Source organism: Microtus oregoni, unplaced genomic scaffold (genome assembly GCF_018167655.1).
Source record: "Microtus oregoni isolate MIOR12 unplaced genomic scaffold, Mior012 000069F_ref0000032, whole genome shotgun sequence".
NCBI lineage: Eukaryota > Metazoa > Chordata > Mammalia > Rodentia > Cricetidae > Microtus > Microtus oregoni.
The window spans coordinates 267,515-294,846 of NW_024543976.1; the positions used below are offsets into that span (position 1 = coordinate 267,515).

A 27,332-nucleotide genomic window follows, 5' to 3' on the forward strand; every position below is an offset into this window, starting at 1 on the left:
GTGTCCTGAAAAACACATGGGATGACTGATCTGTGCTTCAGTTTACGGAGAGTAAGTATATACAGAGCCCTGTCTTCAGTGCACGAAACTGTACCAAAAGACCATGGTTAGGGGAAAGCTGGAAAGCCCACACACTGTAGGTTAGGGCTCTGAGGGATGTGCAAGATCCTGGGCTCAATCTCCAGTAAGAAAAGAATCAGCTACAGAGGGCCAGAGAAGCTCTTACTGACCATCTACATGTAGGCTAAGACATGGGATTGCAGAAGCGTAAGAGGCATTGCCTTACTTTTATTACTATAAGCCTTTGGAGTAACTCACCGTCTAAGAGTTTTCCATGAAACACTGCCAAGCCAGCAACTCTTCCAATGAAAGTGAAATAGGACAGATGATCTTCATTACAGAGGCCTGAGTTGGGATTGATCTGAAGTGTGTAGTTGTCCCTTTGGGGAGGAAAAGAGAAAAGTCAAATCACACTTAAAGAAAAAAAAAAAAGAAAGAAAGAAAAGAAAAGAAATCCAAGAAGCTGATCTTGCCTTTGTCACCTGTCGCTCCATTTTACAGTGCAATTGCAAACCTTTAGGACTTGGTGGCAACTGGTATGAGCTGGGAGATACAACCCACCAGTCACACACCCCTTTCTGTAGTGACAGTTCTGGGTTAATAAAGTGCAGAAACTGTGGACAGTTGCCTAATTTTTATCTATGGAGATGCCAACTTCAGGGGCCCAGGGCGACAGCCCAGTCATAAAGTAGTTGCCTTGCAAATATGCAGGCTTCAGTTTGATCCCCAGAACACACATTTAAAAAAGCTGTGTGTGGTGACTCACGCTTATAATCCCAGGGTTTAGGAGGTTGAAACAGATGGATCCCTGGGGGCTTTCTGGCTGCCTAGCAGATTGGCAAGTTCTAGGCCAGTGAGAGTCTGTCTTAAAAAACAAGGTGAGGATACCTGAGGCTGCCCTTTAGCTGTCATACACACATATACACACGCATACATGTGCAATAATACATACGAACACACACACACACACACACACACACACACACACACACACACACACACGTCAGTTTCAAATGGGTCAACCAGACATCCCGAGAAGATGAGAACGCTCACAGTGTAAAAGGATGTGCAGAGATCCTCAGGGACACAAGTTCTGTAGATGGTTTCTGTGATCAAAGAAGGCTAATTCCTCTGAGAGGCTTTTTGATTTGGGGATATTCCCTACAGGACAGACTCTTGGGTAAGTGATCTAAGGATCACTGGGAGAAGAACATGGTAGTCTTAATAATGCAAACCCCAGGACACATGTTCCCCTTTGGACTCACAATCATGAGAACAAGGAGCTTTCAGGAAGGCAGTGCAGACTGATTTTTCTAGGAGTTACTTGGAGACGTAGGGAAAGGTAAGGACCTTGGCGCCTACCTGCTTGCTCTCTTTCTTTCTTTCTTTCTTTCCTACCTTGTTTTCTACTTCAGTGGTGTTAACGTTTTCTACAGCGGATTCTCTCATGAGCCTCACTACCAACCACTACCAACCAAGGCAATTTCTGGCTAGATCAACTGAAGATTGTCCTGAGATAGCCTTCCCAATAAGCCCTATAATATAGGTATGAGGAGGAAGATGTAGGAGAAACCACATCAGTTGTAGTCTACTACAAACAAAGCTAAATAAACATCTCCTTGCCAAGATCAATTATTCCACTGGGAGTTTAGGATCAGCCTCAAGTTCCTGAACACTCTCAGCCCAGAGAAAACAGGAGCCAAATGTTTGCTGAGGAAACAACCCAGTCCTGCCTCAGTTCCCTTGCCAGGCAATGATGAAACCCTAATGCAAGGCATAGCCTGGTTCTTCTGTTATGGAACGAGGGTAATATCTTTTATATCCCAGGCATGGGTCTTCAAAATCCTCATAATTTGCCTTTTAAGTAGTATGACTTCAGAAACAGTCCTTGTTCATGCGACTCTCTGAAGCCTGATACTAATAAATCCTTCCTTAAATTAGAATGGCATTACAAATAAAAAACGCCCTGCTCCCTTGGTAACAACCTAACACATTTTCAGTTTCAATTCTGTGAGCCAAACAGGAGAAGAATCCCTTTCAGGTGTTCATGGTGTACAGCGCCTCACCACATTGGCTCGGAATTTGTTTTTAGACTTGTGAGGGTGCTGGGGTGGGGAGAGACTGAAATCTCACGTGGGGGGGGGGTCGTCTTTTAATTGTACTTTAAGTTCAATAAGCTGTATCAGCGGCAGGGGAGGGGAATACATTGCCAATGGCTTCCCTGTACTTACGTGGCAGAGTACTCAAAGAGACCATAGTAGGGGTTGAACATCTCTTTGGACAGCAAGAAGAACCATTCCCTGGCGACACCCCCATAGTCCAGTCCTTTCTCTGATTCGAATTCAATCCACAGTCTAGCCTTTAGGACATCGGGCCTTTTCACAGACATGATCCTCCGATAGGACTCTTCAAATATGTTGTTTCTGTGGAGCTTCATTTCAAACCTGTTTGGAATATCAGCCTAAATGAAAAAGAGAAGCTAGTGAGCATACGGTATGAACATGCACACACACGCACGTACGCGCGTGCACACACACACACACACCCTACCATACTGGAAAATAACACAAGGGTAGAAACGATGACAGCTTTTAGATAAATGCGTGGTGCCGACTGGACCAGCAGGGAGTCTCTCCTTTACGGATTTGTCCTCACACAGATGGGAACCCCACTGTGTTAAGATGGGACACACAGAAGCATCCATTCACTTCTGCTCAGGCCAAGCCAGCAACATGTCTTTGGGAGAACATCTGCTGAGCCCTGAAACCCATCCTTATCTCTTTGTGGACACGGGCACTTTGCTGACAGGCATCTCCGGATATAGGTTCCGTCAAAAGAGAGACTTAATCCCAGGTAATTAAACTGTTAAGCAACAACCCCTAGGCAAGCTGGAACTAGCCTTATCTGTGGTAGGGACTGCAGCTGGGAAATGCAAGCCATGATGCCTGCAAGTTTATTGTGTATCATAGGGGAGTGGGACCTTTATCCTACTAAGTCTGGGAGAAGCATCTCCAAATCCAAAGTTGACTGAATGATACCCAGCACTTAAGTGAGGTATGCCAACAGCGTTCTGGAAGGATGAAACCCAGGCCAGTCTTGCCCTAGATGGGCAACGGCCCTGGAGCTCCTTGTCACTGGAGGACACACAGAAGGCTCACAAGGTAAGAGGACTGTATGCCCCACTGTGAGCTTCAGGGGCAAAGAGGCTCCAACTGTGGGACAGAGAGTGGATTCTCTGCTCTCAGAGGCTGCCAGCATCCCTCTACCACAGGAGAGAGCTCAGAACTAGACATCAACTGGAGGGAGCAGACAAAGGAGGAGTTATGGTGGGGCTCACATTCTCCTTGTCCAGAGGCACCAAGTTTCTGAGCAAACTGAGGGCACAACTAAGGCCCTCACCAGAGAGGTAACGGGTACAGGGGACCGTGAGAAGACATGCCAACAGCAAACACAGCGCCAACTCAATGCTGACTGTAAAACGGAAAAGCCTTCCGGGTCTCATGGTTGTACACTGGTAGTGAGAATTATAAATATCCTCGGGCTCATCACTACCGAGTATTATTACATGCTGTAAACTTCTGGTTAAACATCCATGTTGCAGAGTTAAAATTGCACCTCTGATTAGAAAGAGATGCCCTCAATGTGGTTTCTCCAGATTTCTTGTTTCTGGTCTTATTTTCTATTCCATAAGAATCCCATGCCTTCTTATGTCTCACATAAGCAACTGCCCTTCAGGTGATGATACTGAGTTAATCTCACTTACCACCGCTGAGCAAATTCAAACTGAAGCTCTTGGTGGACCAAAGGGCAGGGAAGAGAGGGAAGTGTCCACAGACAAATCACAAACAGGCTATTTCAATGAGGTAACGTTGGTGAGGGGAACAGAATAAGACACAGAGCTGATCCAAGGGCTGATTACTCACAGGTTTCTTTAATTTCTTCCTAAAGTAGTCATACTTCTGCTTAAATTCTCTGGAGTAAGGAACAGCCTGCAAGAGAGATTCAAACGCACAGATAACGTAAACATATGTCTGAAATTGTACGTACAGAGAGCCAATGCTGGCAGACTTTCATGAACTGCAAACCTTACATACTCATTTTCTGTATTTTCTACAGAAAACCTGCATAATAATGTCTCCACAGGGAAAGGGAAAAGTCCTCGAAATGATGAGGGATAACAGTACACCTAGAGTGACAGCCAAGGAATCTCGGGATCGCGCTGCACAAACCAGTACGTGTTTTGCGTGATTCTGCCAGAGTATGAGTCAGGGCAACACACAGAGATACAAAGATACGAGCATCTTTCATCATTGTATCATCTGCCTTTCCTGGAGCCAAAGTGTTATAGGCTATGGTACTTTAACCCACAACTCCAAGTGATACTTGAAAAGTCTTTGTGGGAAGCCATGCATGGTACTCATGTTAGTAATGCATTACTCGGGGGCAGTGGCAGGATGATGGTGAGTTCAAGACCATTCTGGACTATACATTAAGATGATGTCTCAAAACACCAAGCGATGGGGGCACAACTCAGCGCCAAAGAGTGTGCTTAGGAAGTGCAAGGCTCTAGGCTTCACCCCCAGTACTACAAAATCAACATATCAACTTGTAGAGAGAAACACCAGAGGTAGAAAGGGCAGCAGGCTGATAGCTGTGTCAAGGAGTGGGAATTCTGAGTAAATGGCATTTCAGAAAGGATTCAGACTGAGGACGCACAAGGTTTGTCTTTTACTTGGTGTCCTGGCTGGCTCTGACTTGAGCAATTGCCTAAATCAGATTTGGCCTATGTTTGCCTAGGGATCGTCTTGATTGTCAGTTTTTAGAAGAGGGCCTAGCCCACTGCAGGCAACACCATTCCCAGGGAGGATGATTCTGGATTGTATAGGGAAGCTAGCTAAGGATGAGCCCGTGTGAGTCAGCATGCAGCATCTCTTGTGGTTGGAAGCAATGCTGTACGGAACAGCAAGCAGGCCTGCCTTCGAGTTCTCACTTGGTAGACTGTTGTAGTGATATCTCATTTGTATTTTAATAAATAAAGCTTGCCTGAAGATCAGAGAGTAAAACAGCCCCGTTGGTCAGCTTTATACACCAGACAGTGGTGACACACACCTGTAATCCCAGTAGCCACACTAGGTTGCCATAGAAACCGGGCAGTAGTGGTACATGCTTTTAATTCCAGCACTAGAGAGGAATATAAGACGGGAGGAGACAGCTCTCACACACACTCTCATTCTGAGATTCCTGGAGGCAGGATAGCTATTTCAGACTGAGGTAGAGGTAAGAGCCAGCAGCTGGCTGTTTTGCTTTTCTGCCCTTCAGGTTTAACCTCAATATGTGTCTCTGGGTTTTTATTAATCATGCTACAGACTATAACCTGAATTGTAAGCTTCCCTAGGTGACTTTGGGTCAAGCTATTTATCACAGTAGCAGAAATGAAACTAGGACACTTGGGCAAGAATTCCTCTAAACTTGAATGCCTTCTCTGTGGAGCGAAGGTGACTCCATTGGGGGTGGGGTGGGGTGGGGTGGGCTCGAAGTCTCAGTCAGATACAACTATGCAAAAGTTTCAATATCCTAGCTAGGTGGCACCTGAGAGGTTGAGGCAAATGACCATGAATTTGAGACAGGCCTAGGCTTAGAACTAAAAAGGCTATGGGGAAGCTAACCTCAGGCCCAGGGAACCTAGAAGGAACTGTATCTCTATCTAGGGATGTAAATGTAGACATTCTAAAGGAAATAGACTAGAATAAATTCACACCTCATGCTTGTATCCAATTGTGTGTGAGGGCCACAATTATTCTAATCAGGTAGCATAAACCCAGGCCAAGAAAGTGACTGCAAATGCTGGCCAGGAATTTAAAAGCCTCCCAAGGGGGAAAAAGTGGTGCCTGTGGCTGTGTGGGTGTACGCGAGCACACACATGCACACTCACACATACACACACATGCATGCACGACCGTCACCCAGACAATACACAAGTGTGTTGAACATCTAGACATAACAAGTAGGAGACTGAATGCTCCTAGGACCAGAGAGAACAGAGTATCAGAGAGAGGATGTTCTGCAGTATCTTTATGACAGAATATAAAAGGATAATTTAAAAGGCAATACAGAAATGAAAAGACAAAGAAAACTTATGAGACCCCAAAGAACTTTGAACAATTGAACACGCTCACTTAATAGGCACAATGAACACATAAAAAAAATTGTAAAAACCTTAAGAAAGGATTAACTAGAAGAATAAAGTAACAAATCAAAATGCAGCCAGGAAAGGAGGCAGGAGAGACTGACTCCGAAGGGACAAGAACAAAGACGGAAGGCAATGCAGACGCTTGGCTGGATTGAGGATGGGGAAGGATGGGGAAAGCAGTGTGTGAATCAAGAATGGCTGAGGGTTTGCCAGACCAGAGGAAGGATATAGCCACCCCCACCCCAACCCACGGGTGATCCCGAATGCCAGGTAAGAACCACAAAGGGAAATCCACAAATTGGCATGCGACTGTGAGCTTGCAGAACATCAAAGATAATGAGCAAATTTAAAAAAAAAAATCACTACAGGAAAAAAATATTTGCCTTCAAAGACATGGCAATCAGATTGACAACAATTTTTTTTTAATCACCAGTTTGAAGGTCAGAGGATATGGGAGAATATAAAACAAAAACAAACAAACAAACAAACAAAAAAACAGAAGAAAAAACCCAGAATTATGCTATCAGCAGAACTGAGTATTTGAGGGAAAGGGCCAACCGGACTAAGGATGCTTTCACTCTCAGCGCCTCTGTACTGTGGCAGGGCAGCAGTTCTGGGTTAACAGACTGTTAGCCCTGCCCGGTTTGTTAAGCCAGTAAACCATGAGGTACTGTATCGGAAGAAAATCTGGGGTGGGGGTTCGTGCAAAACCAAGATGGGGAGAAAGGTTATTCCCTAAAGGTAAAATTATGTAATTACTGACTATTGCAGGGGAGTGGGGTGGGGAATTAAAGTATTTAGGAACTATAAAGACAAGGTGGGTTTAAAATTCTACCTAGGAAAAATCAGGAGGGAAGAGAATGATTAATTCTATTTTTATGTCAAAGGTTATTTAAAGCTTTTAAGTGGGGGTAGGAAGAGAGTTTTGTCAGTAAAGCTTGCACTGCAAGTCTGAGGGCCCGACTGCAGATCTCCAGGGCCCACACCAAGGCCAGGTGATGGTGTGTGCCTAGAATTCCAGCGCTGAGGAGCGGCAGGGGAGCAGGACAGGAGGACCCCTGAAGCTCACTGGCTACCTGGTATTGCCAAATCAGTGGGCTCTATGCTCAGCTGGAGACCCTGCTTCAAAGACTAAGTTGGAGAGTGACAGAGAACGACACTGGATGCTGACCTCTGATCTCACACACGTGCATACACACAAATGTACACACACACGGAACACTAACACACACTACCTTAATGTGAACACAAAAACAGAGCATATTATCAAAACAAAAAGGGGAAGTTAAGACACTTGTATAGAAGGTAAGAAAAGAAGAAAAAGCCCTGCAAATTAAGGGACAAAACACCAGGCACATATTAATGAAGAGAGAACGTGAATATAATTTAGATGAATTTCAGACAAAACTGATATATAGATTTTGATGCTATCATGATAGGATTCTACTGCCAGGAAAACCACATTGCAAGCGTGTGTGATCACTTAACACTCAGGCTTTTCCTGACTGACCTATAAAGGCTTTTCCAACTACACACACACACACACACACACACACACACACACACGCACTTCTTTTTTTACAAACAGGGTCTTACCAGATAGCTCTGATGGGCCTGGAACTCAATATGTAGACCAGGTCTGTCTTGAACTCACAGAAATTCACCTGCCTCTACCTCCCAAGTGTTAGGATTAGAGGTATATACTACCAAGCCCAACACAATAAGTATATTTTTAAAAACGCAAACAGATCATTCTCTAATAATGACCATGCCTTCAAGGAAGTCAGAAGTATCATAAAAATTCTATAGCTTCTAGGCACAGTGGCCCGTGTGAGTTCCAGGCCAGTCAAGGTCACATAAGGAAACCCTAGCTCAGGAAACCAAAACCCAAATAAAAAATCCAACTCAATTCTCTGTCCAGGAACATTCCAGGCAATGTTCTCTAGTTACTATGTAATAAAGTAAGAGACCTTTCTTATATGTTCACAGATAAAAGGAAGATTCCTATTTAATCTATAAAAAGAAAAATTATATGGAAATTCCCAATTATTTAAAAATGAGTGTTATGAGAGCCAAATGTCTTTCCTAAATTGTAATTACCCATATTCCTACAGAAAGAAGCACTGTTTCTAATAAGGGGAATAAACAAGGCTCCTGTTAAAAGAGATTTCTTGGGACTAATTTGCTCGAGCTTAGGATGTCAAGTAATTTTCTTCTTCCTTTTTAAAAGACAGAAAGAATATTGCTAAATGGCTCACCCTGGCCTTGAACTCTTATCCTCCCAAGAGTAGAATTACAGATGTGCGACACCACATCTGGCTAAATAACTTTCAATAACTAGTAAGTACTATTTGAGCAGAGGTGGGTGACGGACAAACGGTGGAAATCTTTGGAAAGAGCCGAGCTTGGCAAGTCTGTCTCTAGAGAAAGTAATGTCTGTAGTTCCTCTTGTTTTCAACAACCGTGGGGACATACACTGAACGGCCAACTGTGGCTACAACTTTGTCACAAAGAAGCCACCAGTAAGTGAGGGAGTGCTCCGAAAGCTCGGTGGAGGAAAGGTTATGAGCTTTCTTCTAACAGGGATTCCATAGAAAACTGCCGAGTAGCTGAACAAATCCACTTAGTTCAACAAACGGACGGCTGAAGGGAAGTTACTGATCCACATGTGTATGGTCAGACTTAAGCTTGCAATTTAAGAATAATTTCAAACAGATCACATCGATGCCATGAAATTAAGTGTTTTCTCTCCAGCTCTTAAGACTCTTGCTCAGCACACTGGTTTCATTTGCTCGAGAATTCTCCTGAAATTCTTTGACAGCTTCCCAATTGTGCATAACGCGAACGTAAGTCATTTTCACGCTCCCCTCCCCAACCCATGCTTATTCCTGATAAAACACGTCTTTCTAACACACCTCTTTCCTACTTTGGTGGGTTTCCTTGTTTGTGACCCACTGAGTTTAACTGGGACAAAAGGGTTTCCTAGAATGGGAACAGTTTATTTGTGGCTAGACCATTGAAGAAATGGTCCTGCCTCCTACCTCCAGCAACCATTAACTGCCAACAGTTTCGGGGCGGGGGTGGGGAGGGAGGAGGAGCCTTGCGAGTACCTCCCCCTGTCAATGAAAAAAAAAACACTGAAGGGCCAAAACTTGTGCTGGAGTGCTCTTGAATTATTTCAAAAGGACCCAAATTTGCAATCTCCTGTTGGTCCCAGTCAATTTCCTGTCTCTATCGCCCCAACTTATCTCCATGTACTCCCTGCTGAGGAGTTTGTCCCTAGCACACAAGGATTTAGGACTTTCCCTCTGCCTATGAATACAGTGTGCTGTGAAATCTCAGGGGATCATACCCCTAAGCTGGAGGGGTATTTTCTAGCCAGCATGTATGAGCAGCACTAGGACAAAGCCGGGGAGTCAGCAGAATGGAAGATGCGTGACCCACATCTTTGCTACCTCCTCTCGACGGGCTTTTAAAAGAGGAACAGACTCCAGTTGATTGGCACGCACTTATTATCCTTGGCCTAAAACAAATGACAGCATCCTATAAATGCTTGGTTTCGCAGCCTATAAAGATGAATACTGGTGCCCCCCCCCCCCCCCATCTCTCTCTCTGTCTCTGCCTCTCGACAGACAGGCATTCTCTGGGTAGCCCTGGCTGTCCAGGAACTCACCCAGCAGACCAGTCTGGCCTTGGACTCAGAGACCTGCCTAACTCTGCCCCCTGAGTACTGTGATTAAAGGCGAGCCCCACCACTGCATGACTGAATGCCTCTCTCTCTCTCTCTCTTTTTTTTTTTTTTGATTTTTCGAGACAGGGTTTCTCCATAGCTTTTGGTTCCTGTCCTGAAACTGGCTCTTGTAGACCAGGCTGGCCTCGAACTCACAGAGATCCGCCTGTCTCTGCCTCCCGAGTGCTGGGATTAAAGGCGTGCGCCACCACCGCCCAGCTTGAATGCCTCTCTCTTAAGGAGCCTGTATCCACACTTAGGTAAAAGTACCTCTCTCCTTTTTTCCGAGTGCCTCTCTTTCTCTTAATTCTCATGCTTAAGCCTATATTAAAATATCTTCAACCAAACTCTGCTTTACTGTTAAAAAAAAAAAAAAGGAGAAAAATCCTGTTACACATTTAAACCATGCTTTTAGAGGGGACCAGGAAGAAAACGTTTCAATCCGCTATTATAACACCATTTTCTCTTCCTTTGTAATTCCGGTCTGAAGCAAAGGCCCAGGCAGCTGTACCCCATTTGGAAAACTCACTGAAGAGCTGGGTTGAATCTTAATCTACTTATTCTCAGCAGTCTCTAGACATCACAGTAATAAGGAATAAACAAGAAGGGTGTGTTAGAAGCAGCCACAGCTCCTGTGAAGGGGAGGAACAGGAGAATACTGACCGGACCCGTGATGGCTGGGTTCTGTAGTCTCGGATCTTCCCACTGAGTGATTTTGCTGTCTGAAAACATTAAAACCATGAATGCATTAGTTCCAATTCATTTTGTAGACAGGATGTTTAAGAAAGGATTTCCTTCTGCAAAGTCCATCCAGCCCCTTTTGCTTGACCCCTGGGAGCATTTAGTATTGGGGGTTAGAAGGTAACTCTGCTGTCCATGGCAAACATATATATGATTAGTTAAAAGAAATTAAAAATGCGCAACAAAATTAAAACCACTTCCTTGCAGTTTCTAGCAGGCAGTCTGGTAAATCTGCGATTATAAACCCCTTTACTCACAAGGATTTATAACTTGATCTTGATTTCCAAAAGGCCTAAGAAGTTTTAGCTCCCTAGGAAGTTAACACGCATACACATGGTTGTTTTTTTTTTTTGTTGTTCTCATTTCAAATACTTCTTAAAATCTGCTTATGATGTTGCAAAACGGCTTTCAAGTGAGGATTCTATATTGAACAAATGAATAATCCACTCCATGCACCTCTTATAGGCACGTACAACCGAGGCAGCAGAGGCGGTCACCAAGAAAAAAGGAAAAGAACTAGACACAGCTGACAGGATTCCAGAGAAAGGGTTTCCTTGCAACCTCGCTCAGCAGAGAGTGGTGTGAACAACACTGCTTCTCAGCAGCTGCCCTATCACTCGGTGGCCCAGGTGATGGTGTAGAGCCACGGCCTGGGTTGGGAGTGCTTTCGCCTGTGCACGATTAAAAGGCGTCAGAGAGGCCTGCGTGTACATGGCACCACGTGGAGGGCTGGGGGATTCAGATGGTATGGAGAGGGCAGGTTGGGGTTCAGTACCTCTAAGGTGAAAAGAAAGAAAGGGGGGATCATTTCTCCCTGAAAACCCACCCTGTTCATTCTTAGCCTGCCGGTGAGCTGATGGTAACTCGCGGACTCAACTTTAACAAGCACCTCAGCTAAATGTTTAAACCCTGACATTATTAACTTCATGAAAGCACAAAATAAACATCAAAATCCTAAGCTATCCCTTTACAATGCTTATTTATGTCTTTTGGTTGGGTAGAAAAAGTAGATGAGTGAAAAGCTCAATTGCTTCAGGAAACACTGACGGACTCAGGTGGTACTTTAGGCTGTCTAATTTTTAAAAAGCACAGACTGTGGAAAGTAAAAGCTGCTACTGAGATGATAGAAAATCAAACCCAATCAAATATAGGTCACAAAATACAGTGGGTTACAGCTGGATGCAGCTGGATAGAACCGTGTCTTTGTATAGCAGCTTGGGTCGTATCTGTGGTGGCTGGATGTTTGTCATCAAAACAGGAGATCAAACCAACCACTCCCAACACACGAGGACTTCCAAATCTTATGACCAGACTGAATGCCAGACTCCAGCCCTGACACCTGCACGGGGGTCCCCTTAGATTCCTGAGCAGGTGGTCACCCATGCCAAGGAGTGCCCCATGTAACCGGACACTCCAGTCAGCAGCCTGAGGATTAACCCGGATGGTTGATTTGCCTGAATTGAGATCAGTGAAGCCAACCACTGGGTGTGTCTGTGAGGGCTTTTCCAGAGAAGATTAACCAAGGCGGTTGTGGAAGGAGCTGCCTGAATGTGGGCAGCTCTATTCCTGCAAGCTGGGTGCTAGGATGGATTAAAAGGGAACTGAGAAGGCCCATCAGCCTACACATTCTGTCACTCTCCTCCTGTCTGCCATGAAGAATAGCCTCTGCCATATTTTTCTATCGCCACGATGGTCTAGAACTAATGGAGCAAAGGACCAGCTAGACCTCTGAAACCGTGAGCCCAATTAAATTCTTCCTCTTTTAAACTGTCTGTGCCAGGTCTCTGTCTCAGTGACCAAAGCAGGGTCGTAATCCACTGACCTGACCATGTCCTTGGTGACCATCAACTGCCATCACTTCTCTTGTGGCATCTGTTTCCTGGACTATTCTACGCTCTAGACTTTCAGTGCCATGGCCTAACTAGCCTCTATTCAAGATTTCCTCCACAGGTCTGCTCCAAGTTTATTCTCAAGAATATCTCTGACTACTGTCGCTGGACTCCGGGAAAGCCCTTTGAAGCTCTTCTTGTTTGCAGCACAAACGCCAGGCTCTTTACATGCTGACCAGGCAGAACAGGACTGCATTCCCTTGGGCAGCAGCTCTCAACCTTCCTGATGCTGCAACCCTTGATTAGAGTTCCTCATGTTGTGGTGATCTTCCTAACCATAAAATTATTTGCATTGCTACTTCAGAACTGTAAATTCTGCTACCGTTATGAATTGTAATGCAAATATCTGATGTGCAGGATTATCTGCTATGTGAGAACCACCGCCCTTGGGGATGGTAGAGTACGACCAGTCATGCCCTTGCAAATGTCTCTTCACACCCAAACAAATCATGACTAAAGCTTTAGAGTTTTCAGAGACAGAGCCCATGGGGCAGTCCCCATTCCCAGTGTGGGAGCTGCTGGCCATATCTGGAAATTGATTTCCACTGAGCTCTTTAGGGTGATTCCTGCTCAAAATCTGCCTGAAAGAGAACACAACTCAGAAAGCCATCTTCAGCCACCATCAAGCTGAACACCCAGAGTACAGGCTTGCTTTCCAACATAGTATGTAAGACAGCTTCTGGCACTTTTTGCTGGACATGGGCCCTTGAGGACAGGGGTTATAGGTGTCCAATCCCACAATTCCTCTCCACTGCTGAGCATGCCTCAACATTTAATGGGAGCTCCAGTTGTTACCCCCAAAACAGCTTTAATCGGCTGTTGGATAAGATTTAGGAGTTTATTTACCTTCAGAATGAAGTCCCTATTTTCAAATAGTTATCTAGCAAAATCCACCATTATCTTTCTAATGATTTAATGATGCTAATAGTGAAAATAAAGTCGCTCACAAATAGTTGGAGCGCTTAGAACCGCACACATTTTCCTGAGCTACGAAGTGGATTTGCAGTCAAGTATTGTCAGTTGGTGAATGAGGGGTGGACAGTTAGCTGCTGTCTTAAAGGATTTCTGAATCAAAACACACCTTTTACCTTTGAGACATGAAATTCAAATCAAATGACAAGAAGGAGGCAAAGGATGAGAAACACAGCCACTGCAGCTGCTGCCCATAGGTTTGGTAACGCAAAAATTAATGGAATTTCTCTTTTAACTTTTGTATTTGAGAGACAACCGCCAATGACTCAGCTTCTGGGCACATCTGGTTTGTAAGAAAAATATTTTCCCCACGTGTGCCAGAGATTTCATGCTAGATATGTTTCTAGCACGTTACCCAGAAGGAGTTCATCAATCAATAAATAAATATCAATCAATAAATCCTCATCAATAAATATCCACCAAGTGAACCAAGCTGTTCAAACCTGAGCATCCAGTGCTGAAAGTCTGCCTCTCAGGCGAACAAGCACTGTTAGTGCAGGAAATACCAGTGAAGCCTCATTCCTGACCTGTGGGGAGTACCCACTGACCTGAGGAAGTCTTTGAAAAGGGCAGGGATTTTCTACTTGACAGATTAGATTTTAGGGAAAGGCAGAAGAACGGTGTCACTGCCACACATCCCTTTATGGTTGCACAGGGCAAAGCTTGGCAAATTCTGAAGAACTGCTTTTAGTGGCACTAAGAGTGTCACCTAGCCCCAGTTAGAAAATTCTCAGAATTCAGAATAAACAGTATTCCAGGGGGAAGGTAACGCATGCCCATACACTGAGAGTGTTTGTGTTGACAACGATAGGCTCGCAGTACGGTGCTGGAAAGTACATAACCCAGCATTTGTTTTTCTGAACAAAGACAAAAATCAAAGTTTATATAGCTTGAAATAATCTGACTTAAGTTCAAGGGTGGCCCAACCCCCTAAATATTCTGGGTTTTGGCTGGGCCTTCTCATCGACTTCAAACCCACTAATCCTCATGTCTGAAGGCAAGTTCTTGGAGTATACTAGGGCCCCTTGTGACACTTGGGAGGAGTTACCCAACCCCCCCTGCTGAGATGGCCACCAGCCTGTGTGTGAGCACTGCCTGGGGTGAGACTTCTCAACAAAAGGCTCATCAGTATACTCTCTGTTCATTTATCAAAACCTGAGACCTGTGCTCGCTTCCTGCTTACAGATTAAATGAAAGCACAGAACTAAATACTGCTGACTGCGCTCGGATTTGAACTTTGTTTGAAGCCTTATTTTACACTTTTTTCTCTCTCTCCCTCCCACCCTCCTTCCTTCCCTCCCTCCCTCCCAAAGTTTTAGGGATATACAAATATAATTCCATGAAGAACAAACTGTCTCAAGAATGAACCCTGCCCTCCCCCTCCCCCAACCCTTCAAAACCAACTCTCTGGCTAAAAGCAAACATTGATTAGTTTAACTTTTAGATGAGATGAGAAAGCACACGTGTATCCACAGGTGCTAAAGCAAACGTCCTCAGCAAATACACTACACGTATCATTAGTGTGCCAGGTGCAAGGCCACATGCTACGATAGAAAATAAGGTCAGAACGGGCACTCCGCCAAGGCGGGGTTCCGAAAGCATATGCAGCCCAGAACACCGCTCACGTGGATTTGTTTGTTTCAAACTAAATCATCACTTCTAATCTTATTTTCTATGTCCAGAGTGTACTTATTAAAAGCGCAAAAAAAAAGGACTGTCAATGAAAAATTTTTAATTAAAAAAAAAAAGTTAATAGGTCACAAGGTCAGGTTGGGCAAAAGCTCAAGGGACTACTCTGAGGCAGACTTGGAGCGAAGGCACAGTACCGTATGAGGGCACTGACTCTCTGGGCTCATTCTCGCCACACAACACCTGGCTACCTGGACAGGGAGTAAAATGACAAAGCTTCACTGTCACGGTGTGTTACCCTCCCCTTCCAGTGCCCGGTCACATCCGTGAGCACAGCAGGCTCTACTTACTATGGTCAATGTAAAACGTCCGGCCGTCCAAGTGGATCCTTTCTTCCCAACCGGGCTAGCATCCAGGAAAACGAGGGAGAGAGGAGAGACATCAGTTAGTGGTTCCCAAACCCAAGGCGACACTAAATTCTCCAGGACTCTTCTTTCCTATTCCCTGCTAGGGACACTTTCACACGGGGACTATGTCAAACAATGCTAACTCGGGGGCACAGCTAACAAGTCGCATCAGCTCAAGCTTTCCCTGTATGAAGGACCAGAAATGGTGTTCTATGGTAACCTGTTCAAGAATTCAGAAAAGGGGGCTGGAGAGATGGCTCAGACATTAAAAGCACTTGATGCTCTTGCCAAGGACCTGGGTTTGTCTCCCAGCACCCACACAATGCCTCAAAACCATCCACGATTCCAGCTCCAATGGCTCTGATGCCTTCCTCTGACTTTTGTAGGCACCAGGCATACACGTAGTATAAATATACACATCCAGGCAAAACAATAAGACACATAAAAAATAAATCTAAGATATATTTTTAAAGAGTTCAGTGTGGAGAGTTCATTTAGTTAAAACACCTACTGTGTACTTCAGGGAAGGAGAAGGAGGGCTCGGTTACACATACAGCACACAGTGGCTTTATTAAGTGGCCGAGTAGCCCAGTGCTGAGGACTCTCACTATTTAAACAGAAGAACTGAAAGCTCTGGACAACCAACCAGCCTTTCCTCCCTGCCTCTACATACACATCTGGGTGTGTATATAGGAAGGTGCATATGCGTAAGCGTGGGAATGGGTGTGGGATCTGATGTCGATGTCTGCTGCCTTCCTTGACGGCTCTCTATCCTAACACAGAAGGTAGTCTCAGAGAGCCTGGAGCTTTCCTTTCTGGCTGGTCTGCTAGCCAGCCTGTTCTGGGCATTGAGTCTCTGCCTCCTCACCCATCTGGATCACCTGTGGGCTTTGCTGTGGGCTCTAAGGCTCTCACCTCCGGTCCCCACACTGCCATAGCAGGTGCTTTACCTGCTGAGTCACAGCCCTAACATCTGGGTACTTTTCAAGATAAGGTCAGCGTGCCTTACTGACTCAGAAATAGAAAAGAGTCAAACAATAGACTTTCTTTTTTGGGGGGGGGGGTTTGTATGTGCGTGTGTATGTGCACATGTGTATGCAGGTATACATGCCCATGCATGTGGAAGTCTGAGGAGGGCACTGGGTGTCCTGTTTTAAGAAGAGCTAACCTAGCAGCCAGTAAGCGCCAGTGACTCTTCAGTCTGCCCCCCACCCCCAGCACCAGGGGCTACAGGTGTGCACATGGCCAAGTCTAGCTTTGCACGTGGGTTCCAGGAATTGTGAGGGTTAACTGCGAATCTTACAGATGAAGACTAGCCCGTAACTATGTCCCAAGGGTTGCTATAGTCTATCATACAACAAGGCTCTTTTCCTTGGAAGAGAATAACCATTTCCATTTACAAACAATGCTAGAGGCTGGGCGTAGTGGTCTGCGTAGCTATCCTAGCATGTGGAAAGTGACAGCAGAGGGATTTTGACTTCAGGCTGGCCTGGCCTGTCTAAAAAAATAATAAATAAATAAAATAACAAGAACCCCAAATCAAAACCAAACCAAATCCAACCCAACCCTGTCTCTGCACCTTCAGCATTTTTTATGGATGGTGCACTGTAGAAAAAGGCAGACAGTAAAAGTTTCATCCAAACTCAGTACAGACCAAATTATGTCATGCTCCCAAAGAGAACAAAAATGTGAAACAAAACAAAAATCACCCCCCCCCAGAGGTTTATAAAGAATCCACAACAAAGGGAAAAAACACTTTAAAAAAACTACAGGTTAAAGGACTTGGAGACTAATTTCCTGTGGTTATTGGTGCCTTTTCCTTCCACAGTGTATTCGCGGGTTTGTTCCTATGACTTAGCAGTATGGCTGTAGCTGGTGGTTGCTAAGTTACAAAATAAATGCATGCTGCTAAAAGTGGCACCTGCAGTGTGCACCTTTTGTACATGTCCTAGATCAAAAGTGAACTTCTACCAAGGGCTAGTAATTAAAAGCCGTCTTTTACAAGGACTGGTATTGCATACACTATAATGTGCCTTTTGGACTGCCCTAACATCAGCCCTTCTAAGGAATAACGACCAATGAATGGACCCAGAGAGCCTGGAGGAGACATACAACCTCTCCAGGAACGCTGAGAAGGTAAGCAGACATTTCCAGACCACTGCATGTCTCTGAAGCATACTCACAGGAAGAGGGCCCAGGTCATTGGGGTTTAAAGATGCTTTTGAGCGCATGTGTACTGGAAATTTCAGGCGTGGATCTTCCTGCAGGAAAAATGTACATGGCAGCTGTTAAGAGGGACTCCCCGCGCACCCTCACTGGCACCTTCCCTTCCTCCGTGTTTCCAGGCACCTGGGAGGCATCCCAGCTTTCTGCTTGGTAGAGGAAGCTTGGCTACCATGTCTCAGGAAAGAAGAACAAACACTTCAAAGAAAGATTAACTATTTCCCCAAGACTTAGCCAAGATGCAGGAGGAAAGGCAACCAGGATGGAGGATGCATGGCTGTTCCCCAGAGATGGAGACAGGGTGAGTGTTCACAGTCTCTAAATACTGACTCTTTAAGAACAGCACTCCTTAGTACTTGGGTGTCCCCAAATCTTTCTGAATTTGTCTAACCAGATAGCCCATGTGCTATTCTAGAGATGGAATGCTTCATCATATGAAATCATATGTGTGGTAGCAGGCAACCTGCATGAAACTCCTGACTGAGTTCTGATGGTTAGGTTCTCATTCATAAAACTTGATAAGATTATTTTCCTTAAAGGATGTGAGGCCATTGTATGTGTGGGGATCAATGGATGAGAAATATATACTCTGACATCTTGGGTCATGGTTTATGGTTTGCAAAAAAATAGACATCTAATCTTGCAACATCCCTTGTGTATGTTTCTTTTTGCTGAGGAGAACAGTATCAGAAACCCAGCTCCCCCAACTGACTTGCCAGAGCTGGGAGTTGCCCCTCACTTACATAGAAGCCAATTAGAATGCGATGAGGCTTAGAAAATCCACGGCTCTTACACTTGAGAGATTAGAAAACAATAAAACTCAGAATGATGCCCAGTCAACCACAACAATAACACCGTCAACCCAAGGTAAAAAGCAAACCACTGAGACATCTGACACACTAGCTCCATCTCATCAAAGTGAAAGCAGGCTGCGCTGCCGTCAAATTATCAGAAGGTTTACTGCTTCATCAATTTCCCGAACCAACGGTGAAAGCCAGGGGCACTGAATTATAACAAAGTCAGAGGGTTTTGGAAATGGCAAGAATATCAAAGAGCACAAACGGTACACGTGGCCTCGTTTTCTGAAAGCGAGAGAAGGTTTTAATTGAAGACATAAATCATCGGAGTACTTTGTGACGGATGCTGACCCTGGAGTGAATGCATCTTTCAAAAGGCTGAGATGTCGTATTCCCAGCGTAGCATACTGCGGCACACAGAATTATGCCAGGATTTAGCATTTAGAGAGGCCAAGAAGCGGACCATCGGGCTATCGGCCGGAGGTGGTTAACTGGACAGAAGACTTAAACGAACCTCACAAGATGTACTATTTAATGTTAATTCTGGTCTGGGACAGGCGATGCCACAGCTGCCCGGGACCCTTGAGATCCCAAGTAGCCAGGTTTACAGAAAGCCTAGGGAGCTATTAGGAAGTGGGGATTCTGGGTACTTTAACAGGAAAGGCCAGCCATGAGTGAAGTCAGCCGTAAAGGACGACTGGCTCTGCAGGCCACAGAGAGGTGACACAGAGAAGAAAGAGAAACTAAGATGAATGGAAGTACCCGATCCTGCGGGAGGAAAGGGAAGGGAGCAAGAACATTACAACAGCTCAGCTTTGCAGGGCGGCTAAAGCGGCTCTGCATGGAAACCAGACTTCAGAGCACGGGCAGGCCCGGGGTACGGACTCATATTTTATTGTACCAGCAATAATCAAAATAATGGCTGCAGCTGCCAGAAGTCCATCTGTAAGGGATATGTGGTAAGAACCACCGAAACCACTGTCCCTTGGACAACTCAAGGAGGTAGGCACCTCTGTAGCTGACGGACACGTGACAAGGCAGCTAAGGCCTGAGAGCACTGACAGACAATACTGAAGTAATGGTAAGGTTGGGTTACGAATGAGATCTTCGATGGTAGGAGCAGAAAGCAATCATGCAGATGATGAAATGCACTTGGCTATTCCTCCATTTCCTTTGGGAAGGGTGTGTGTGTGTTGTGTGTGTGTGTATTAGAGAGAGAGAAAGAGGGAAAGAGAGAGAGAGAGAGAATAAAAGGTATTTTCTGATTTAAAAAAAATACATAAAATACAGGCATACAAATTGGTTAAAAAAAATCCTGTATGCTTTTTTCTTTTATTCTCAGCAATCACACCTAGGCTACGGTCGGTTTTGTTAGTGCAAACGTGGGCAGCTGTAATTTAAGGCATATGGTGCGCTGTTGTGAAGCAGCTTGCTTGGTGCCCTGTCCTGTGAGAGGCATCAATACACCAACATGCATGCTTCCAGCTGTTCCCTTAATAAGAGGGGTGCGAAGGCTGAGGTCCCTAGGGACTCCCAGCATGCACTGCTGTTGGCGAGGCCAAAGCCATCCATTTTTATTAATTTTTAAAAACGTGGTCAGATTTAATTCCAATCAGACTGCTGGCACGCGGCCTCCATCACCTGCGTGTGTAAAGGCTGTGCTGTAGATACGCTTCAATCGACTCTCAGTCTCTCAGTGTACGTAACGGGGACAGTGGCCTGCGCCTTCTCATGCCCCCAGTGAAGTTCAAGAACCTACAGTACAGCGGGAAGGGTGAAGAAGGGATATTCTCACTGTTCCCAGGGTTGCTTTTCCTTTTTCTGTTAGAACACTCAGAGGGATTCTATCCAGCCATTGAGTAACCTCATAATGCCAACTGCGCATAGGCCTGAATCCAGAAAGTGTCTTTTCTGTTCCTGCCTCCTCCCATTCTTTGCCGAGGTGGACAGGCAATTCTGAATCTGCTTTTCAGGGTGACAATGCTGAATGGTGTCTCCGTCTGCATTAGTTAACACAGGCAACGAGGAATTCCCAGCTGTGGCATAAGCATTTCCAATGGCAGCAGCAATGAAACGTTCTAATAAATTAAGTGCCCAACTGGGCAAATCAATAGTAAGAATCTGGGTTAAAAAGAGATAACTGGTAATTAAGAGCAGGTTTCATTTGGCACCGGTGCCAGCAATAAATAAAGTCAGTGCTATTTAAAATGAAACCTGCCCAGCCGCACTTACTGCAGCTGGGGCGTGAAGGCTGTGAAAAGGTTAGGGGATTTGATTACTAAGCTAGTTCACATTACTAAAATCATAGCTTATGTTGGCAAGCCACAGTGGCTCCATTCACTAATCCTCTGACTTTTATGATATTTATCCCGTATCTCTGGAGCTCCAGTTTCTGGCTAAAGCTTTGGAACCCCAGTAGTGCCGCGGAAAATGGAAACACCAGAAAGACAGTCGAGGTTCTGTGTCAGTGACAAAAAATAAAAAATAAAAAGACCTCAAACCAATCTCCACGGTTCCATTTGCCAAAGAGCTCCTCTCTTCTTCCCAGCCCACAAGCTTGTAATGCTATCTTCTGACTCGAAGGTGAGTCAAACAAACCTCCACGTCATTCCATGCCTTGGAGGTAGTTATCAGCTTACCAAATGAATGTCATCAGATCTTGATGGGAAGGCTCTTGGCAGGTAAGTAAATTCCTTTTTTGCAAATCAGGGAAGGGCCCTGAGAGCGGTTCTCACTGTGGAGTATTTGGAAATTCGGCTGAGTTTCTGATCATCAGTATAGCGGGAGGGTGATGGTAGCTACTTAGTGGTGGAAGCCAAGGACGTTAAACATACCACCGAGGAAGGCGCAGGCCTACCCCAGTGGCCAAGAATGCCCTTGTGGGGACACACTGCACCACTGTCCACAGGACTTCAGGATCACACTGCCCTCTAGACCAATTCTCAAGGGATTGAATTAACATTACACCACAGACTGAGTGTAAATGATAGCCAGGCCAGGGTCACCTTGGGTGAAGCCCTTTCTTTAACATAATACTGCTGTCCCATCAGCTGGACAGTCACCACAACTAGAAACAGGAATTGAGAGTGCCCGTGTGTACAGTTGGTCCAGGACGGAAGAGCAACCCAGGGAAACACTCGCGTGAGCTCCGAGCAAGAAGATTATAGATGCCGAAAGGGCACCATTAATCCCCGAGCTTGTTCTATATGATCAGATTAGACAGGCAGGAAAACGAAGTTTCTGCTGCATCCAAACCAAGTGGACAGGGCTAGGGACTATGTGACAGAGGACTACTACTTTTAAAAAGAACTCTATGCTGCCTTAAAAGGGCTCGCTCTGACTATGCTGAAACGGAGAGCTGACTGGGGGACACGGGGGCATTCACCTGGGCTTCATCGCATTTCTCCCAACTGCGACACACTGGCTCTTTCCCACGCGGGATTTCAGAACACGTGAAAGAGCAAGCAGCATGGCAAGAGAAGTCAGTTTTGTCAAAATGTTCCCTGCGAACAGCAGTCATACACACAATCTTTTAGTCCATGGAGAAGAAAGGAAGTGTAGCCCAGGAAGAGAAAATGCTGATCTGAAATGAGCACTAGAGAGAAAATGACTCTTCTTGTAGAAGATGTGTATAGCAAAAAGAGATAGAGAAAACATTAGTTTAAGACGTTACCTAATTCCCAATACAATTACCAACAACACGGGGTGTGATAAAATGAAGTCAAAAGACTAGTAACGCCAAGGCCACCTTTGCCCCCGCAAACGGAACAAATGAATAAAACCAGAGCTTTCCAGAACTGCCAAGCTGGTACAGTACCCTAGTGGCTAACATCTGTGTCTACAGACACAGCACCCACCCATCAGGATACTTGCTTCAGAGTTGGTGAAGAAACTCCTCCACCAGAACCACGAGTACCGAGTCAGAAAAGAAAGGAATTCACCGGAGCTCATGGTGAAAATGGAGGCAAATAAAAGCAGCAGCCTTACCCAAGTTGTAGTCTTTGTGTTATGGTCAATGAAGAAGGGTCGGCCGTTTGGAGCTATCCTCATCTCCCAGCCTGGTGGCAGGAAGCTCTGTGTGACTTTGTGTTGTGGTTTGGGGGAGTTGTAAGGTGATGGCTGAGGGGACTGTGGATTGGAAAGGGTATCTTTCACAGCGCGGCGTATGGGTGAGTCCTTGGCACCCTAAGGAACAATAACGAGTGTTAGAACTCTTCACCATGTGCCAATTCAACATGCCACAATGTAGTCGGTACTGCAGGAAGCTCTTCCTTGGACAGCGACGAGGGAGAGACTCCCCCAAACCCCATTTCTCCATTTACTTTCAAACCAACCTAAGCTTACACCTTTCTCTTGGTTAGATACGCAACAGTATCAAGGATGAATAGTCACGATTCTTTGCCAAACATGCCTGCCCAAAATACCATTTTTATGGGTGGAGATTTCAGGGTGAGCAGGATGAGCTCCTGCCCTCAAACAGCCTTTTGTCTAATGGACACACTGCTGGGTTTTAGGGTCCAAAAGGACACCTCCATCGGTAGAGGCAGCCACCTGGAACGACAGCTGTCACCCCACATTCCCACCAGTCTAGAAGTGCCCTCATCCACTCTCACTGTGTAGGAGCTTGCCTCAGGATACTTTAATTTACTCATCAATTCCCTCGCTCTTCTGAGCGACATTTGTGAGGTTTAGGGATGCCACTAAAACATAACCAGGAAAGCGCACAAGCAGATGTCCAGCAATGACTTAAGAGATGAAAATACACATTAGAGACATGTACCCACACAATGGAAGACCCTACATTCAAAGAAAAAAAATGAACAAAGCAGTAACTGCGTTCTACAACTCAAGAGAAGCATTGCTACTTGGAAGAGTTATGGGTTCTGATGAGGGAGCAAACACAACAGGAATGGTACAAGACCAGCAGAGAACGGCACCCGTCACCAAGCGTGGCACCAGCCAAATGAGAATGAAGATTATGACAGAGTCTAGAATGTTAGCGGGGCAAGGCACAGAAGCATGGACGCAGTTTCAGGCCAGCCTTCACCACCAACCCGCAACTGCTCGGCATGGAGCTGCCTGAGGAATGAAGTCCAGTTTAGAGAGAATAGCAAATGAAGAGGAGCCACAGGACAGAGATGACTCTGGTTAGATGAGGCAGCCTTCTCACCTCCAGTGGGGCAGATAAAGTTACTGTTGGCGAGCTGAGGCTACGGGGCCGGCGGATCTGAGGCTCGACTAGGTGGTTGTTACTGTTTGTGGCTGATCCGGAGGCACCATCTTCTGCAAGCTATTTTGGAGGCAAAAACAGGTTAGCTTTGTATGAGGATATCCCTGTGTGTGATGAGGAGCATGAACCCCAACAACAACAACAACACACAGAGCCATAATGAAAGGTTTGGTCTATTTACAGCATGGAGGAAATAATTAAACCTAATAATGGGGGTAAAGATGGGGAGACACATTCAAGAGAAATAACAACAAATCACTGGCCAGTATAAAAACTAGCCTTGGGGAAAGAAGGGATGTGGGAGTGGGGGAAGGGAGCTATCTATGGCCATAGGCTCATTTTCTGAAAGTATCTTTGAGGTCACACTAAAATAAATGTATCTAAGGACCAAAGTCATCCTTAGGCAAATATTCATTCTACCGAGAGCAACACATGTCTTTGGTGAGAAGAGGCCTTAAACACAGGCCTTTCAGAAAAGGACATTAGCATCATCAGGTCAGGATGTTGCTGGTCAGTACATCTCGGCCCTTGAGCCTGGGTTGGATGGTGATCTTCATACCTGCATTATTGGTCGAGTCCAAGTTGTGGTTCGATTGTTATGATTGACATAGTATGTACGTCCCTTAGCATCTTTTCTTTCTTCCCAGCCTGAAGGGAGGCCCGGCGTGGTATGTACATAGGCCACTGATGGCTGTTTGTGCAAGAAATCATTATTACTTAACAACTAAAATTTGTCTTCTGACCAGTTCAACAATGTAACATATACCTAGAAAGTATATTTCTCTGGGCAAGATAAGTTAATGCTGTTTGTAGAGGAAAAATCAAAACAAAACAAAACAAAAAAACCAGACAAACAGAACCAAAACAAAGCCCATAACCCACTTACAAAGAGCAATCAGGAAGTCAGAAACAAATTGTACAGATTGTGAGATGGCTGGGATTCACATTCTTACAAAAACCGGCTCTTAGACCTGGAGGTCTTAAATACAATCACCACTAAGGTGTTTGTAGAGAAAGAGAATGTGCCATAACCTGGTCCGGTTGCTAAAGTTCATTGCTAAACCACATAGCTTGAAAGAGAATTTCAAGGTGACCAAACTCTTATGCTTGCAAGAGGAATGTTCTAGATGCTTCTAGAGAGCTGGCTACCACAGATGCTCAGCACAAAGTTCTTCCCGAGGTCCAGTGTACACAAACTTCCAGGGCAAAATGTGACAAAGAACCTTTCCTCTTTGACTTGCACTTCTGTATGGGGGACATCATCTACAGCGACCCTGTCATGTCTGTGGAGCCCCCTATTAGAGGTTCTGTTTATACCAGTGTAATGGCATAGAGTCTATCTTCCCAGGTCTGTGATGTACAGTTTGGACTATATTTGGATAGTGCAAATTCCACCTTCCTTCCTTCCTTTCTTTCTCTCTCTCTCTCTCTTTTTTTTTTGAGACTGGGTTTCACGATGTAGGCTTGGCAGGCCCAGAACTCACTACGTAAACCAGGCTATCCTTGAACTCACTGAAAGCCTGCCTCAGCCTCCCCAGTGCTGGAATTAAAGCCATGTGCTACCAAACCCAGTATGGATTTCATCTTTTCATATAAAGAATTACTGAGACTTTGGTTTGTGAAAAAAGCAGCCCGAGAAGTATAGTGTGGGTGAACGGGTATTAGAAGATACAGGATGGTGGAATGACTGACAGCAAAGGGATGCCCAGGGCCAGCACCAGCCTAGGGATGCTCAGGGCTGTCTGCACACATGGTGCTGTGCCATGCATTTGTGCTGGGGAAGCAGCGCTCTAGGGGAGAGGCTCAGAAAGACCCACCAGGGCCACTGAGACTTCTGGGAAGTAGAGGAACAGGATCCCTGTTGCTCTGAGTGCTGTCTTCCCCAGTGAGGTCTTCTCCCACCAGCCCTCTAAATACCTCAGCAGGTGCTGCTGTCTTAGAATTAGGCTGATCACATAACTGGGCCTCTTTTCTGTTCCTGACCTAGCTTCTCTGCTCACTTCTACTGCTTTGGTGAACGTCATAACCAGAGAGTCGTCAGTGGACCTGGGACCCTAAGTTAGAGGAAGCAAGAACATGTACATTGCAGTAACTAAGGACTGCAAGCAAAGAGGCTCCTTTGTTTGCTCCCCATGCTGAACAGGAGACTCCAGAAAAATTAACCTGAACACTAACTGGGAAGCAACTGACTCGTGGTTATTTCGACACCATGTTTATCAGGCAAGGAGAGAGCATGTGTAAAGAACCTTCCTGCAAAGAAATGCGGCAAACATCTTGACATTTTCCCAGGCAAACCCTAAAGGATAAGGGAATTCCAAGAACAACTAACTACACAGCATTCTGTATCCAGGAACAAGACAACGGATGTCAGGTTCTTATGACCATGAGAGACAGACCAAGTAGTCCACAGCCTAATGAGGACACTGGCAACAAAACTCTGCCTCCCTCCAAGGACTTTCACCTAGACTGGCCAAAACTCTGATGTACTGTCACCTAAGCAAATAGGTTAAAACCTATTTGGCAAAATACCCTTTGATTCACCATGACTTATATAACCAAAACTGGTTTAACTACAAGGACTATTAAATGGCACCTGTCACTTTTCTCCTTTCTTGATGAGTTATGTTCTGGGGGAGAGGCATTTTGATATGTTCTCAGAAAATTCATTTCTAGAAACATTAAGACTTTAACAAATAGCAATGACATTCCTGGAACAGATACTTCTGAACTGACAAACTGAACGACTTGGATGTTTCCTAATCTGAGAACTGAACTGCCAGCTGCAAGAACTCCCTGAGCTCAGATTTCATGCACAGATCCACAGTTAACATGACCAGTTAGTTCACAGAACCAGGAGGACAGCAGAGAGAACGCTGACTTTGTCTGTAATGATCGTTCTCCTGGGAATTGGACGGGCAACTGCTAATGTAGCCACATCTATATAAGATGCTGTTACTAAATATTTCTTGACGGTGTCCTCTCTAAATGGGCACGTATAACAACTTGTGTTGACGATTCCATTTATGACTAAAACACGGCCATCCAGGACACATGGCCAGCAATGACAAGACTCGGCTTCTCCAGACAGCTCTGTGCAAGAGGCCCAGGCGTGGGGCCAAAAGATTCTACTTTTACTACTGTATGTGAATAACAGTATGCTTCAGGGCACTTGGAGAAACATGTTAGGCAACCAAACACAAGCTGAACATTTCTGTTTATGAAATTCATCCATAGACCAAATATACTGCTGAGCCTTATGATTCCAAATAGCCATTCACTTCAATTTCACTATCTACAGTGAAGAACCAGACTATGTTTACGCTGAAAAAAATCTGACTATCTGTTGACACTTGCCATCATAGATTCTCCATGACTCACCCAGACCCTGCCATAGTGGTATTTCAGGATATTTTTAGAATCTCTTCAGAGAAGATCAAAGGACTCTCTCGCTTTCTGTTGGAAAG

The 27,332-nt window shown here is 45.2% G+C and overlaps 1 protein-coding gene across 7 annotated transcripts in view; it reads right to left on the minus strand.

Moving 5' to 3' along the window:
* The window catches only part of LOC121440679 (E3 ubiquitin-protein ligase NEDD4-like), a 323,668-nt gene that overhangs the window by 22,150 nt on the left and 274,186 nt on the right, over positions 1 to 27,332 (minus strand). For 6 of the 7 annotated variants that reach the window (XM_041641476.1, XM_041641477.1, XM_041641481.1 and 3 more), the window contains 9 exons: positions 24,428 to 24,559; positions 23,809 to 23,928; positions 22,626 to 22,823; positions 17,802 to 17,879; positions 15,562 to 15,616; positions 10,644 to 10,702; positions 3,984 to 4,049; positions 2,292 to 2,521; positions 319 to 440 (listed from right to left, as the gene is read on the minus strand). In XM_041641476.1, the coding sequence (XP_041497410.1) occupies positions 319 to 440; positions 2,292 to 2,521; positions 3,984 to 4,049; positions 10,644 to 10,702; positions 15,562 to 15,616; positions 17,802 to 17,879; positions 22,626 to 22,823; positions 23,809 to 23,928; positions 24,428 to 24,559 (1,060 nt within the window). The remainder of the gene's footprint in view (positions 1 to 318; positions 441 to 2,291; positions 2,522 to 3,983; positions 4,050 to 10,643; positions 10,703 to 15,561; positions 15,617 to 17,801; positions 17,880 to 22,625; positions 22,824 to 23,808; positions 23,929 to 24,427; positions 24,560 to 27,332) is intronic. The other variant, XM_041641480.1, reaches the window with a different exon arrangement.